General features: G+C 32.6%; 1 protein-coding gene across 5 annotated transcripts in view; it reads left to right on the top strand.

Moving 5' to 3' along the window:
* acap3a (ArfGAP with coiled-coil, ankyrin repeat and PH domains 3a) overlaps positions 1–16,582 on the top strand; it is a 162,377-nt gene that overhangs the window by 117,429 nt on the left and 28,366 nt on the right. For all 5 annotated transcript variants that reach the window (XM_073939299.1, XM_073939298.1, XM_073939303.1 and 2 more), the window contains 5 exons: positions 6,084–6,196; positions 7,226–7,277; positions 9,496–9,596; positions 9,712–9,823; positions 12,047–12,255. In XM_073939299.1, coding sequence (XP_073795400.1) covers positions 6,084–6,196; positions 7,226–7,277; positions 9,496–9,596; positions 9,712–9,823; positions 12,047–12,255 — 587 coding nt within the window. The remainder of the gene's footprint in view (positions 1–6,083; positions 6,197–7,225; positions 7,278–9,495; positions 9,597–9,711; positions 9,824–12,046; positions 12,256–16,582) is intronic.

Raw genomic sequence — 16,582 nt, 5'->3', positions numbered from 1 at the left:
GAGCAGGAGAGCGAGTGAAAAGGGGGTGTTTTTCTACACCATTCACAACTTGAGGGAAGCATTTCGTCTGTGTCTGTAAGGAGACGCAACTGAATGGATGTGAATGTTTGAACGGTCTCCCTGCTGTGGATTTGGGTGAAATGAGTGACTATAAATAAGCCTTTTTGTCACAAGCAGTTTAAGAAGAAGAAAAGCGTGGAACTCTACATTTTCTAGACACAATAGGGGTTTGATACGTGTTTACTGGTGTTTTCTGGATGGTTATGAGGTGGTGGTTTACTTCTAATTTCTTGCATAATTCAAGTGTTAAAAATAATTTTCTTGTGTATAAAGACATGTCAGGGTAACTAATAGTTATCACCATAGCCTGCTTGTTAGAGCACTTGCATCCCATACCGAAATCGCTGGTGTGGGTCGGCAGATTTCAGATTGGATCAGTAACATTATATTTTATTGTTACACTTATTTAACCCTTTCACACGTAAGATCACACCAGTTGGATTAGCCTTGGATGGTCCATGAAGCGTACAATCACACTGGTGTGATCAAAACGTTCAGAGCGCATGTCCTCAACTGCGCTGAGGCACAATTTATCCATGCTTTTAAACAAATGGCATTTATTTTAGGTTTAGACATTGAAATGCACATAACTACAAGCAAAACATACCATTTAAGGTTTGTAAAATACACACGGACATCTATGGAGACGGCAATAATAATTATTTTTCGATATAACTGGACGATGTGCTTTGTTCATATAAGATACACACTGTTTTTGTTATTCAAATATTTTCACTATTCCTCTCACAGACAAACAGTTGCTTACCTTCATGTATTTCGGAAGAAAATTATGAATAAACAGAACGTAAATTCAGCAGCTCAGATCTTTCCTGCGGTTGTTGTTAGAAGGGATACAGCTGCTTAAAGTTAACAAGAAGTATTTATATTATTAATTAAACTACGCATCAACTGTATTTTATTAGAGTCTACCCCTACCCTAAACCAATCCTCACAGTAATGTAAACATTTGATGTACAGTGTCGCAAAAATGATGCTATATTGACGTGAGTATTGTCAGCTGTATCCCATCTAAACTTCACTGCAGTACAGAAGAGGGTGAAATCTAGATGGGATACAGCTGAGGATACTCACATTATTATAACATAATTTTTATGACACTGTACAACACATAATATTTTTACATTACTGTGAGGGATGGGTTTAGGGTTAAAGTAGGGAAGATGCTAATAAAATACAATTAATGCGTAATTTATTGAATAATATAAATACTTCTCGCATTATAACTTCCGATCGCAGCTGTATACCTTCTAGCAACAACAACAGCACTCATTACCCATCAAATAACAAGTAATATGATCATTACTAAACTGTTTAAAATACAAAATATATGTTCTATCACATATTTGAGAATCGGAGGATCAGAAGTTTCACAATATAATTAGAGTATTTGTCAATATTTGCAGAAAAGGGAAAAAATACGATATATACATCGATCAATGAGCTGGTGGGTAATGTGATAAACTTGACGCGTCGCAATGGGAACTTTAGAACGCAATGGATTCTAAGTAACGGTCACAAACAAAAAACTCACACAGGAGGGTGAGATGGAATATTTAAAATTCACGCGTGAAAGGGTTAATTGATACAATAATTAACTTAATACACTAATTTAATAAAAACAAGCGTGTAAGAGTTTTCTTTGTACACGTAACATTAAAACTATGGAGTGTCTTCTGCTTGCTTTATTTGACACCGCCTTCTGGCTGATTTATTTTAAATAAGCACTAGATGGCGTTGTTCTGGACGCTCTCGAAGCTTTAAATCTTTTCCCTAAGTAAGCTGAAAGCACCAGTGCTTCGAGGGAATTCATTTACCCATCCCTAGCAGACAGCAACAACAGGGGTAACCAAAAAAACTAAATCCAATAAAACAGGCAGAACACACTTCCAAAACCTATCCAAGATCAAAACACAGGAAAACAAAGACCAAAACTGGTAAATGCTTGAAAATGCACACCGTAACAGTTACACAAGACTGAGCAATTGTGTGTATGTGAGTGGTGTTCATATAGTGTGTAGTCAGTGTCAATGACCAGCAGTTGAATGTGTGTCAGTGTCCAGATTAGTATCAGCTGTGAGGCGCAAAACATGATGGGAAGTGTAGTCCGAGTTGATAATTCACTAGAGTGCCCTCTAGTGAGTCTGGTGGGTACTTCAGCTAATAGTTGTGACAGCTTCAGAAAAGCATTAAACAGTCTGTGTAAATGCACATTTTTCTGGTTTTATGCCGCTTTAGTTTTGGTTTCTGTGGTGCATTTGCTGTGTAAAGATGCCTTAATCAGAAATCATTTTTTATGAGGGGTTTAAACACAATTATATGGCAACAGTGTGCAAATATAATAAGTTCTATTCTATTAAGTCTGTAGAAACATTTTGATTCAAATTCTCTCTTTGTACGTGTCATCAGAGGGAGAAATCCCCACACATTAGTAATGCTCTCTCTCTCATAAGCATAGACAGCCCTAAGTGAGAAGCAGCGGTCCATCATTATTCTTCTTTGTCATTTTCAGTTTTTCACATAGATATTTTTGATATTTTCCTGTTGTGACTCTGGCGCTATACTGACACATAGTTGTTTGTAGCTCCGCCCCAGGGCCAGAGTGGGACTCCTTTTCAGCCCTGGAGTTTCAAGCCTTAGACCGGCCCACCTCAGTTCACGATTGACTATATTAAAATAACGTCATTTCGAATTCAGTTTCTAATGACACGATCACGTATTTTTCAAGAAAACAGCTGCTTTATAAGTTGAAATGTTCAACAACCCAAACAGTATTATGTGTCTTAACAATAAAAATGATAAAAAAATGTAAAAAAATAAATTCAATTAGATAGGTAAGGATCGAACTCGGGTCTTGCAGTGTGGCAACGCAACGTGCTGACCACTGGACCACAATGGCGCTACTGTTAAAAACATGTCCATTGACTACTTAATCTTTTTCTCCCCTTTCTAGATTTCTGATCAATTTATGTCAGATTTATTAATGTAGTGAATCATCTGATTTTCATTGAGCAGGTGTATTATTCATTAATATTAATTATTCGAATTCTTATATTCACTAAGGTGCCGCTGTTTGGGGTCGAATAATAGTTACGTCATCATTAACCTGCAGGCTGCATTTTGCTCACGGGGCTGCGAGAAAATAAATAAAAAGCACGGAGCTGCGGCAAAATAATGAATAAAAGAGTGAGACTATGGTCAAATAAATAAATAGATGAAAAAAGTGCGACTGCTGAGAGTGCAAGCAGCTAGGGACACCGGCCCTCGCGGCCAAAAAACGGACCGGCCCACCGGGAATTCTCCCAGTCCTCCCGATTAGCCAATCCGGGCCTGCTCCGCCCCTTTTGGAAAAGAGCACAATCTCATTTGAATTTAAAGTTTTTTCAACTTACAAGTCATAAAATAATATCTGTGTGCTGTTTTGAGCTAAAACTTCACATACACACTTTAGGGACATCAGATTTGTTTTACATCTTGTAAAAGGGCATATTAGGCCCTCTTTAAGACCTATATTAATAATAATTAAAACCTGTAATTAAAAATGGCTAAAGTGCGACAAAAGTAACACTTGAAAGTTAAAAAAATAGTTTACGAAGAGCCAAAAAGACCACAATCTCAAAACTGGCAGGCATCTAAAACAGAAAATGCAATGTTTTTGCCAGGATTGTCCCGTGTATTTAATCAGGGAACATCAAATGATCTTCTGCAATCTTGTTTAAGATGCAAGAGCACACTGTTTGTGTTGAAAGAGCTCATTGTGTGTGTAAGAGTGAGTGTTGAAGAGTTTTATCTGGAGGGTCAACAGAGGCCAGCACTCTCTGAAAGTCCGGACAATCCATCAGACTGAGAGCGAACTTTGAGTTGGTTTGGATTGTGAAATGATTTAGTTATTAGTCGGCTGTTAATCAACTATTTTCTATTCAAACTGTGAAACTATTTTCACTCAGAAACTGCTTTCGAATTTCATAGGCCCTGTTTACACTGCCAGTTAAATGTGACCCAATTCGGATTTTTTGCTCATATGTGACACAGAAAAAACAAATGTATACAGTCGTATAATCAGAGATCGCTTTCAGGCCTCCTTCAGATGTGGAAATAAATCAGATCTAAATCGGATATGTGACAATGCGACTATCGTGTAAACAGGCAGATCGGATTTAGTGAGGCTTTCCGTTTTGTACATCATTAAACTTGCAACAATGTGATACTTCTCCACGGTTTAATGACGTAGAAGGAAGAGCGTGTGTGGAGACGCCGATGCGGTAAACAGCAACATCAGTGGAAACATGGAGGAAAGTGGTCCATCACCGCAATTTGCTCTAACCAGACCTGAGATCACTCTCATACCCACAAATTCCTCTGAATGCTGGAGGACACCATATATAAACCATAAACGCAAGCTGTGATGACGCCCCTTTCCCTCCTCCTCATTTTTTCTGAGAGTGTATTGGCAGATTATTTTGCTCGTTTTAAGAGAAAAAAACTTATTTAATTACATGATCCATTACCTCTATTAAAGCCTGTGGACTCATTTCCGCCTGGTGCTTTTGATGTTTTCTCCAGCCTGTAATAGTATAGAATTAAACACATGTGATGGTTAAGTTAGCCTGGCTGATTCTGCACTCAGGGATAATCAATGGAAATGACCTGAGCTGAGGAGGCGGTTCCTCTGAGAGCAGTTTGTGTGCCATTATTGGTGAGTGTGAATGTAATCATCAGCTGGACAGACTCTGATTCCTACGCAAACACGTACGTCATCGTCAAAACGATCTGCCGGGCCATCTGAGAGCGCTAGATGAGTCATATTTTGCAGCAACCTTCTGTTTACACAATTCTTGAGATTTGTTTTTTAAGACAGCTTAACTGTTTTAAGTTCAGTCTACTTCAATTTGTTAAGTGTCACTTTTCACTTTTTTCATCACTGTTACTTTATGCAATTTGTGATATTTTGCCTATTTATTGATTTTTTTTTTATTGATGATTTCGGTGTGACTTTTGGCTTGTTACTGAGATTTTATTTACATTTATAATTTTCTGCATTTTTTTATTTTGCTGTAATATTTTGCTTATTTATAGTTTTATTAATTTTTCCGGTGTGACTTGGTTTGTTACTGGAATTTTTTCACACTTATAATTTTCTGCATTTTTTGTTGGAATATTTTGCTCATTTTTGTTGTTTTTTATTGTTTTATTGATTATTTTAGTGTGACTTTTGGCTTGTGACTGGAATTTTGTGCACACTTATAATTTTCTGCATTTTGTTTGTAATATTTTGCTAATTTATTGTTGTTTTTTTATTGTTTTATTGATTTTTGCGGTGTGACTTTTTGGCATGTTACTTGGAATTTATGCAAGCTTATAATTTTCTGCATTTCTTTTGTTGTAATATTTTGCTTATTTATTGTTTTTTTATTGTTTTATTGATTGTTGCGGTCTGATTTTTGGCATTTCTGCTAGCTTATAATTTTCAGCACTTTTTGTTGTAATATTTAGCTTTTTTTGTTTTTGTTTTTTTTAATTGTTTTTTTTATTATTTTGGTGTAACTTTTGGCTTGTTACTGGCATTTTCTGCATGTTTCTAACTTTCTGCATTTTTGTTTTAATATTTGGCTTATTTATTGTTTTATTGTTTTAATGATTATTGTGCTGGGACTTTTGGCTTGTGACTGAGATTTTATGCAAGCTTTTAATTCTCAGCGTTTTTATTTGTTGTTGTATATCTTGTAGCGCTTTAAGTTTAAGAAAAGCGCATCAGAAAAAAAAATATTATTATTTTTTTATTATTATAATTATAAATTTCACTTAATTATTTTGTGTTGGGACAACCAGTTGGTTATATTTTGCATTGATTTTGTGCTACAACCTACAGTTTAATTATGAAGAATGAGCAGTTGCATCGAGAGAATTTAATGTGGTTTGTTGCATTGACTTTATTTTATTTTTTGGTATTTTTAAAGTAATTAAATGGTTTTCATGTGATGTTTTTGTCTTGTTTTGTTATTCAGGACTTTGCGTATGATGATCCAAAGTTGGAGTACAATGTGGATGCGCCGAACGGGCTGGTGATGGAGGGTTACCTGTTTAAAAGGGCCAGTAACGCCTTCAAAACGTGGAATAGGTGGGTTAAATCTGGCTAATGACAAAGTGGATATTCAACATTGGGTGAAGATTAATATAATTTAATGTGTTATGTGTTTAGTTTGTTTTATTTACTTTTTTTTTAAATGATTTGTTATAGCTATTTATTGTTTATTTATTTATTTTCTTAAATTTTTAAAGTGTAAATGTCATTAACAGGATTTGTTAGACGATGTGGCTTTTAATCAGACATATTAGTTACATCATGGTTGGGTTTTAGAGGTTTTGGAAAGTTTCTGGAACAATTGTACTATAATATTTAATTCCAATATCAAACAAAAGTGTGCTAAATAATGTGTCTGTGCTCTTTGGATAAGAGATTCAAAAAGATAAACACCAAAATCATAAGCCCAATGCACCCGAAATGTAAGTAAAATATTTTAAAAGATACATTTTTTACTACTTTTTGAGTGCCTTTAACTTATGATTTTGTTGTTTGTTTTTTTGAACACATAATATTATTTTAAATAACCATAATATTATAATTATAATTATAATATAATAGTAATAATAATATAATTATTAGGTTATTTTACCAATGTTGAAACTGTTGTGATTTTTTATTAATAGTTTGAATTTGTTTGTAATATTATGTTTTTTAATTAAAATTTTTATTCAGTAATTTTCTTTTTGGTTAAATATTTTGCTATTTATCATTTTATGTAGGTTCGGACACTTACATGATTTTAGTATTACATGCTATAGTATGTCAACTTGCACTAAATAAAAATTATATGTATTTTAGTTTCTTTATAAAATAAAATAATTAATAAAATGTTTGTTTTTTAATGTATTTTATTTCATGTTTATTTTATTTATTTGTTTTTATTATTTTTATTTATTTATTTAATAGTTTTAGTCTTATAGTTTTACCTGGTCACTCTATAATAAATAGCATCATTTAGCACTTATAAAGTCAGCTTATTTAGATTCAGGAATTTATATTAAAAAAGAGCAATTAGTTACCAATTCTTTGTCTTATATCCCTGTATATCCCTTTTTTTTCCAGGCGGTGGTTCTCCATTCAAAACAGCCAGTTAGTTTATCAGAAGAAACTAAAGGTGAGTTCAAAGCAGCATTCAGCAACCGGACTCAGAAGTCAGAGTGGTATGGACTGGTTTAGTAATCTGCTTTGATTTTAAACAGTAGCTCCATTAGATAATGTACTGTAAACAGAGTCATGTTAACAGATGGATCAGCACAATTCCTGATGCTGAATCAATGATGGTGAGTCTTTAGTTCACTGAAAGTGTCTGCTACTGTAATCCTGGTTCAGCCAAAGCACTCGGTCTTTCTGAAGATAACAAACTCATTCCCTGACTAATCAATGCAGACGCTCTTCATCTGCATTCAGTGCTTACTCAGACTGCTTGATGCAAGACACTGCAGGGTGGGAAAACCTTGTTTTGTCATGCATTTTTAATTCACATGAATTTCGGTTTGGTTTCTTTGCCACTTTTAAATAAATAAAACAATTCACAAATAAAAAATAATAATAAAAAAAATCACAAATTGCTTAAGTGTGAAAAAAGAAACTCGAGAGTGTGAAAAAATGTGGAAAAAAAGTTTATAAAATGCAAAAAAAGACCACTCTCTGAAAATCGACAGGTGTCTAAATAAAAAATGCAGCGTTTTTGTTAATTAATTGCTTTAATCTAAAGAAAATATGCTTTTAAAAGGCACAGTATGTCATTTTCTCTACTAGGGGGCGCATGTTCACAACAAATAAAGTCATAGTTTGATGATCAAGTCGTAGTTTGGAATCATGGAAGTTAAAAACTATGTAAAAAAAACAAAGTGTTACAGAGAAAACTTGTAATAAAAAAAATTTGAAAATATTTGCCTTAGTATACAATTTTTGCAAAATGAAAAATGTGTTGCTTCGTATACATTTCGTTGCACGATTCTGGTAAAAAATTCCACAAGAGGGCGCTGTCTACATTTTTTGTGAATCTGAAATATGTCACGCTTTGTTGTATGTTTCGGATACACAATCTTCTTGCTCACGTCCACAAGAATGCAAAGCTTGTTATACGAATCACCAATTAAGCCACTGACCTAAACTCAAAAAATAGTGTTTTCAAAAGCAAACATAAGAGAAAAGCGCACAACCATATAGATTTACCTTGATTTTACATAGCTTTTTCCTCTTTTGTGCAACCGTGCTTTACCGGACTCAAACCCAAACGCTCTGGATCACAAGTACAACATCGCACAAAATAAGCAACCAAGCAAATTGACCACAAAAAAAAGTTGGCACTTTTTTAGACTTGCCTATTTGTGAGATGTAAGAATCTTTTTTTGATCGGTTTTATATTTATATGATATATATAAATCTGACTTGTTTTATTTTTATATGTATGTATAGATAATTTTAATCCTTTGCATAATTTTCTGTAATCATACGCAAAATCATTTTTTTCTGCTCCCATTGTATTTTGAAAGTGTAAAGCGCTTTGAGAATTAAGCTTTAAAGGAGCTATGCAAAATAAATTATTATTATTATAATTCTAAGGAGATTGTTGCGGCGAACATATTTGATTACAAATCTCAGACTCGGTTAAATAATTTTGTGCCATTTATTGGGTTTCTTGCCTGAAAGTAATGTTTTATTCCTCAAAAATATGTCCCTGTAAGTATTATTAGTGTGAAAAGGAACAAAAATGGGTGTCTTCATACTGACCCCTAGTGTTCATTTATATAGAAACGTCAGTCAAACTTATGTTTAAGTGCGTTTTTTTTTTTATGTTTTGCACTTTCACAAAAATGTAGGCTAAAGCACATATTTCCGATGAGCCTGAATAAAAGCGAAAGGGGTTTATTTAGAGCAGGGGTCACCAATCCTGATCCTGGAGGGCCGGTGTCCCTGCAGGGTTTAGCTCCAACTTGCCTCAACACACCTGCCTGGATGTTTCAAGTACACCTAGTAAGACCTTGATTAGCTTGTTCAGGTGTGTTTGATTAGGGTCGGAGCTAAAATCTGCAGGACACCGGCCCTCCAGGAACAAGTTTGGTGACCACTGATTTAGAGCATAGGTCTCAAACTGGATTCCCGGAGGGCCACAGCTCTGTACAGTTTTCCTCCAATCCTAATCAAACACAGCAGATCCAACTAATCAAGGTGTTCTAAACTAGAAACTGTTAAGCAGCTGTGAGTTGGAGGTGGTTGGAGATAAACTAAGCAGAGCTGCAGCCCTCCAGGAATTGAGTTTGAGACCACTGCTTTAGATTGTTTTCGTTGTAGTTTCAGCATTATTAATGTGTCTTCATCATTCTTAGGACTCTCTGACTGTCGTTGTGGAGGATTTAAGACTGTGTTCCGTCAAACCATGTGAAGACATCGAGAGGAGATTCTGTTTTGAAGTCGTGTCGCCCACCAAGTGAGTCCTGTCCAGGAAAAGCTGGCGTTTTAGGTTTTAGATTTCCACAAGAAGACTTTTAATGAGTGTTTTTGAGCTGCTCGTCTAGTATTCATTGTGTGGATGTGTATTGTAGGAGCTGTATGCTGCAGGCAGAGTCTGAGAAGCTCCGGCAGGCCTGGATTCAAGCTGTTCAAGCCAGTATTGCCTCAGCATACAGAGAGAGTCCAGACAACTATTATATTGAGGTTTGTAGAATTTGCATGATACAAATCTATTTAAAGAAGAAGTAGTAGATGTTTGGTTAATCAAGAACATTGTAAAAAAATCATCGAATAAGTTAATTAGTAATAATATTACGTTATATTGTTGTAAAAGAAAACCCTATTCCAGGATTTGCTCTTTAAAATGTTGGTGATTAGCAAGTACAAGATGTTTCTTTGTAGTAAATTGTGAAATTTACTAGCAGTATCTGAGGGAAATTAATGTTTATATACTTCTTCTGTAGTGAATATTCAAGGAAAATGCTGTGCAATAAAACAGCAAAAAAATACTATTTTAATATAAAAAAAAAAATTCTTAATTTGACCAAAATTTTTTTTTTAATTATGATAATAATATTCATTATTTTTATTAATTTTTGTTGCTTTTGTTAACAATTCTTGTATAAGGGGTATAATGTAAACATTACCGTCATTGACAATGTTATTATGCAGTTTTTCCTAAATAGTTTTGCCATAAATAAATATAGAATTACAAGAACGCTTGTTTAGTATAAATCTAAATCAATATTGATATAATGATAAAATTTGAGTATTTGTGTAATTGATATATTTTTAAATAGCAATTATAATTAATTGTATTATTTATGACTGTTATTGTTATTAATAATTAATTATTGATATTATTATTATGCTTATTTGTAAATTATAATAATGATAAGTCCTAAAGTAATAATAACAAATTAATAATAATATAAATCATACAATAATAAAAATAATAAGATAAAATTGTGTACAGAATTTAATATAAACAATTGTCACCATCACCAGCGATCTAACATCTAGAGATCGCTGGCAAACATTCACTCGAACTACAGATCCTCCATTTCATGGACTACATATTCAATCATGCAACACACACACACACACACACACACACACACACACACACACACACACACACACACACACAGACACACACACACACACCTGCTACAAGTCTCCACTGTTTAGACTCCCACAGCTGATGCTGCTTCTGGGCTGATTAATGCACTACATAAGCAGCACAAACACACACTATGTTGCTGAGTCTTGTTAGCTATATAGTGAGCATTACGACGCGGTTTCCCTTGTCCTGATTTCCGTGTTTGACCTTGCCTTGTTGTGTTTGATTAACCCTGTATTCCGCCTGCCTTTTGACTACTTGCTTGCTACGACTACGACTCTGGATTGCCCATGTACATCAGTTTGTTCCTGTTTTGACCACTGCTTGTTCGACCATCCTATCAATAAAGACCTGCATAAGGATCCTCATTACATTGTCAGCATCACATCACTGTATTACATTATTGTTGTTGACAATGTTATTATGCATGTATTTGTATTTATGCTAAATAGTTTTGTCATAAACAGTGTAGAATATATATAATAATGCTTGTTTTATATAAATCTGAATAAATAATAATATTTGCATAATTCATGTATTTAAAAAATATATAATTAGTGGTATTATTTGTGTCTATTATTGTTATTAATTATTAAATATTATAGTTATTATTATTAATAATATTGTTTTGATTATTATATTTATGATAAATCATGATAATAATAATAATCATCATCATCATAATAATCATAATAATAATAATATCCAATTGTATAAAGGATATTAATAAAGGATGTCATTGACAATGTAATTATGCAGTATTTATGCTAAATTGTTTTGCAAAAAAATTGGATAATTATAAGAACGCTTGTTAATATATATATCTGAATAAATATCAATATAAATATTAAATATGAATATTTGTATAATTCATAATTTTTTATAATATATATTGTTGTTATTGTTATTATTATTTTTATTATTATTGCTGTTATTATTATTATTATTATTGTTATTATTATTATTATTATTATTATTATTATTATTATTATTATTATTATTATAAATATTATATTAATAAAAATAATATCCAATCATAAAACTCCAGCTAACAGTTAATTTTAAGTTTTATAACCGTTTTGCAGTTTGTTTGTTCTAACTCAAATCAATGTAAACAGAATTAAAAGACCATTTGAAGACATCTGAACCTTTTAAATGAACAAAAATAATTGTTTATTTTTCTTTCGCACTAATTCACCAGTTAAAAACAACAGCTTCACATAAGCGCCTCAGACTAGTCTATGGTGTTGTTATTATTGCCATATAAAGCTGATATGAGTCTTTGTTTTTCTGTGTATTTTCAGCGCCTGGACCGGACGGCGTCTCCCTCCATCAGCAGTATAGACTCAGCGAGTGAATCGCGCGAGCGCAGCGTCAGAGGAGAGAATATCCTGCAGAGGATCCTCAGTCTGCCGGGGAATCAGCAGTGCTGTGACTGCGCTCAGACAGAGCCACGCTGGGCCAGCATTAACCTGGGTGTCCTGCTCTGCATCGAGTGCTCCGGCATTCACAGGTCAACACACACACACTATATCAGCACACCTTATGAACAACTGATTGCTACTAAATTGCTAATAATAATAACGATAACATTAGTAAGCGGTGGCGCAGTGGATAACGATGCCGACTCACAGCAAGAAGGTCACTGGTTCGAGCCTCGGCTGGGTCAGTTGGCATTTCTCTGTGGAGTTTGCATGTTCTCCCCATGTTGGCGTGGGTTTCCTCCGAGTGCTCCGGTTTCCCCCACAAGTCCAAAGATATGCGGTACAGGTGAATTGAATAAACTAAATTTTCCGTAGTGTATGTGTGTGAATAAGAGTGTATGGATGTTTCCCAGTGATGGATTTCAGCTGGAAGGGCATCCGCTGTGTAAAAACATGTGCTGAATAAGTTTGCGGTTCCGCTGTGGTGACCCCTGATTATTAAAGGGGCTAAGCCGAAAAGAAAATAAATGAATGAATGAATTTATAACACTAGTAATAATTTATTGTATTATTTTATTATTAACGTTTTTATAAATAGCTAATATTATCAATAATAATAATATAATAATAATAGTCATTAAATTCATTTAATACATTGGTTTAAAACTTATTTTATAAATTGCTAATAATATCAATAATAATAATGATTACAATTATAATAATATATTTTATTATATTATTATTATTATTATTATTATTGTTATAATTATTATATTTATTATTATTCAGCAATTTTAATAGAATTTTTTAATACTTTTTGATAACATCAATAATAATATACGTTGTTATTATTATAGCATAAAATTGTAATAATAATTAAAGCCCTGCATTTGAGCCCGATCCCTGTTGGGGCCCGACTTGTTGTCTTCAGGCCAATTTGTATGTCATAGCTAGCATGCATATTGGGCTTTAGGCCTGCTTTAAAAAAAAAACCTCTAAAAAATTTATTGAGATCTAATGTGTGCAGTCAGGAAGTGCCAGTGATGCCTTACACATAGAAATTTCCAGCCACTTACGATGGAAAACATCAAGAGAAAAATTGCCAATGGCAAACTTAAAACTATGAAAAGCTAGAGGAAAGGCAAACCTCTGGTCAACTTTTTAAATAGTGACAACTTTAAATGACGGCGACGTGGTGGCACAGTAGGTAGTGCTGTTGCCTTACAGCAAGAAAGTTGCTGGTTAGAGTCTCTGCTGGGTCAGTTGGCATTTCTGTGTGGAGTTTGCATGTTCTTCCTGTGTTCGCGTGGGTTTCCTCCAGGTGCTATGGTTTCCCCTACAGCCCAAAGACATGTGGTATGGGTGAACTGGGTAGTCTAAATTGTCCGTAGTGTATGAGTGTGAATGAGTGTGTGTATGGATGTTTCCCAGAGATGGGTTGCAGCTGGAAGGGCATCCTCTGTGTAAAACATATGCTGGATAAGTAGTCGGTTCATTCTGCTGTGGCAACCCCTGATTAATAAAGGCACTAAGCCAAAAGGAAAATGAATGAATAAATGAAAGAACTTTAAATGATGAGCCAACTGGTTATGCACAATGCACAACTTTAAATTGAGTAAACTCACTGTGGACCACACACCGCTTGGACATGGATCTGATTTAAAAACTAAAACTTACATTTAAAAAAAAATAAAAAATTTCAAACATCTCTCTAAATTATGCTGCTAAAATGAAACAAAAAACATCCGCTTTCTATTAGATACATGTCTGGTCTATTTTAATGGCTGGAACAGTATAAGGTGTTTGGTGGAAAAAAAGACGGGCTTCGGGTCAGACCAAAAATTTAGATAAGCTATTTACTATGATCTTCTATGTGAAGCAGCTTTGACACAATCTACATTGTAAACGCGCCATACAAATAAAGGTGAATTGAATTGAATTGAATATGAATTATTATTATTACATTTGTTATTATTCACCAGTTTTCATTTAAAAACTTTTCTATAAATTGCTAACATTTTCAATAATAATGATGACAATAATAATTTGTTTTTATTATTATTCAGCATTTTTTTTATTTAAAAACTTTTTAATATAAATTTAAACAGTAGTAGTATTTGTATATTGTATACATTCAATTGAAATCTGATTTGATTCTAATTTTTGATCTGAAAATGTATTTTACTTACATAAATTATTATATATACATTTTTCATATTTGTACTGTTGTTCTTATTATTATTCAGCCATTTGCATCACATTTTTATCATTATTATTCACATATTTTATTACTAAAAATCTGCATACATTTCTTATTGTATTTTATTTACAGTATTGCAAATAATATTCTCATTATTATTGTTATTATTATCCAGACACAGAAAATTGCCATTAACAGAAATAATAATAAATAATAATAACAATAATAATAATAATAAAAGCAGTTATTATTATTTATATTTTTGACAATTTGCATCTCAAAACATAATGGCTAATAATTATAATAAATTAATAACAATAATAATAATCACAATTTTCATTACTATTGCCAGAAGTGTTGTTTGTGAGGCCAGCAGGGGGCGCTCAACCTTCGATCTATGTGGGCCCCAAGTATATTGATGGGGACTCTACACTGCTTAGTGAGCCCAGTCTTTCAGATGAGACGTTAAACCGAGGTTCCGACTCTCTGTGGTTGTTAAAAATCCCAGGATGGCCTTTGAAAAAGAATAGGGGTGTAATCCTCAGCATCCTGGCCCAATTTGCCCACTGGCCTCCTAACCATCCCTATATGATAATTGGCTTTATCACTCTGTCTCCTCTCCACCAATCAGCTGGTGTGGTGCGGTCCGGTGCAATATGGCTGCCGTTGTGTCATCCAGGTAGATGCTGCACACTGGTGGTGGATGAGGAGATTCCCCCCAACGTGTAAGGCGATTTGAGTGTCCAGAAAAGCGCTATATAAATGTAAGGAATTATTATTATTATTATTATTATTATTATTATTATTATTACAAATTGAACATAAATCAGCATATATTAAGCATGAATTAGTCATACAAAAAATGTACTCTATAAATAACTAATAACAAATACAAAAAATAATCATATTTTACAATTTTCATTATTAATATTTTATATCATTGATAATAAAATAGTACTACTACTACTACTACTACTACTACTACTACTACTACTACTACTATTAATAATAATAATAATAATAAAAATAATAATACATATAAAAATTATAATAAATGCAATGTTTACTTAATATATGTCAGATTATGTAAAATATATGTTATACTTATTTTAAGTTAAAAAGATGAGAATGTTTTCAGTAAAGCCATGCTCATTTTGTTTAAGAAGCAAGGGGATCATGTTTTAAAAGCTGTAACGCATTGTAGCATTCCTATGGATGTTCCACTTCTTCCCTGTTGGGTGTCAGATTGTGACCATTCTGTGTTAAAGCATGAGCTGTGCTGCTGTTTAAGCCATCTCACCATCTTCTCCATGTAAACTGGGTTGCCAGGAAGCAGACTGATGTAGTGAACTGAATGCACTTTTATTGAGAGAGCACATGTTCTCTGGAGACGCTCAAGTCGTCCCAGTGCTGACTTCGGTTTTTACTGAACGGTGAAAAAACCTTGGAGAACATCAGCAGATCAGGTCAGACACTTGCCCCTGGTTAGAATGCTGTTTGTTTGTTTTTTTGTTTTTTATTAATGTTTGAAATGTAAATATTCAATTTTAAATTTTTTTAATACAAAATCCTAGTAAAACATTTAAGTATTAGAAAACAAGAAAATTTTTATACTACTAATACTTTTTAGCGTAAACATTTACCTATAACTTGATAATAATAGTTATTTATTTTATAATTGTTTTATTGCTATTTGAGTTTTTCAATTACACAATTATTTGACGTAATTACTAAATACTATTACTAATAAATAATAATAATAATAATTATTATTATTATTATTACAATACAATTAAATAATAATAGTTATTATTATTATTATTGTTATTATTTAGAATAAAATGTTTTAAAAAATAATATAATAATAATAACATGTATGTAAACAATAATAATAATAATAATAATTGTAAAAATTGCTACAATAATATGTATTGTTTAATAATCAATATAATAAATAATAAATAACCTTTATAATAAATGTTATAAAATAAAAATTAACTAGTTGTTATTATTATTGGTAAAAATCATGATCATTATTATTGTTGTTATGATTATAATAATTATTATTAGTATACTATTTAATAATAAGTTATTATTAATAACATTTATTTTTATAATAAAATGCTAAATCGAATTTTATAAAAAATAATAATAGTTATGAAAACAATAATAATAATAATAATTGTAAAGATGTTAATAATAATAATTTTTGTTTA

Source organism: Danio rerio, chromosome 23 (genome assembly GCF_049306965.1).
Source record: "Danio rerio strain Tuebingen ecotype United States chromosome 23, GRCz12tu, whole genome shotgun sequence".
NCBI lineage: Eukaryota > Metazoa > Chordata > Actinopteri > Cypriniformes > Danionidae > Danio > Danio rerio.
Note: the sequence above shows the minus strand (reverse complement) of the source record. Positions and strands in the feature narration are given on the sequence as shown.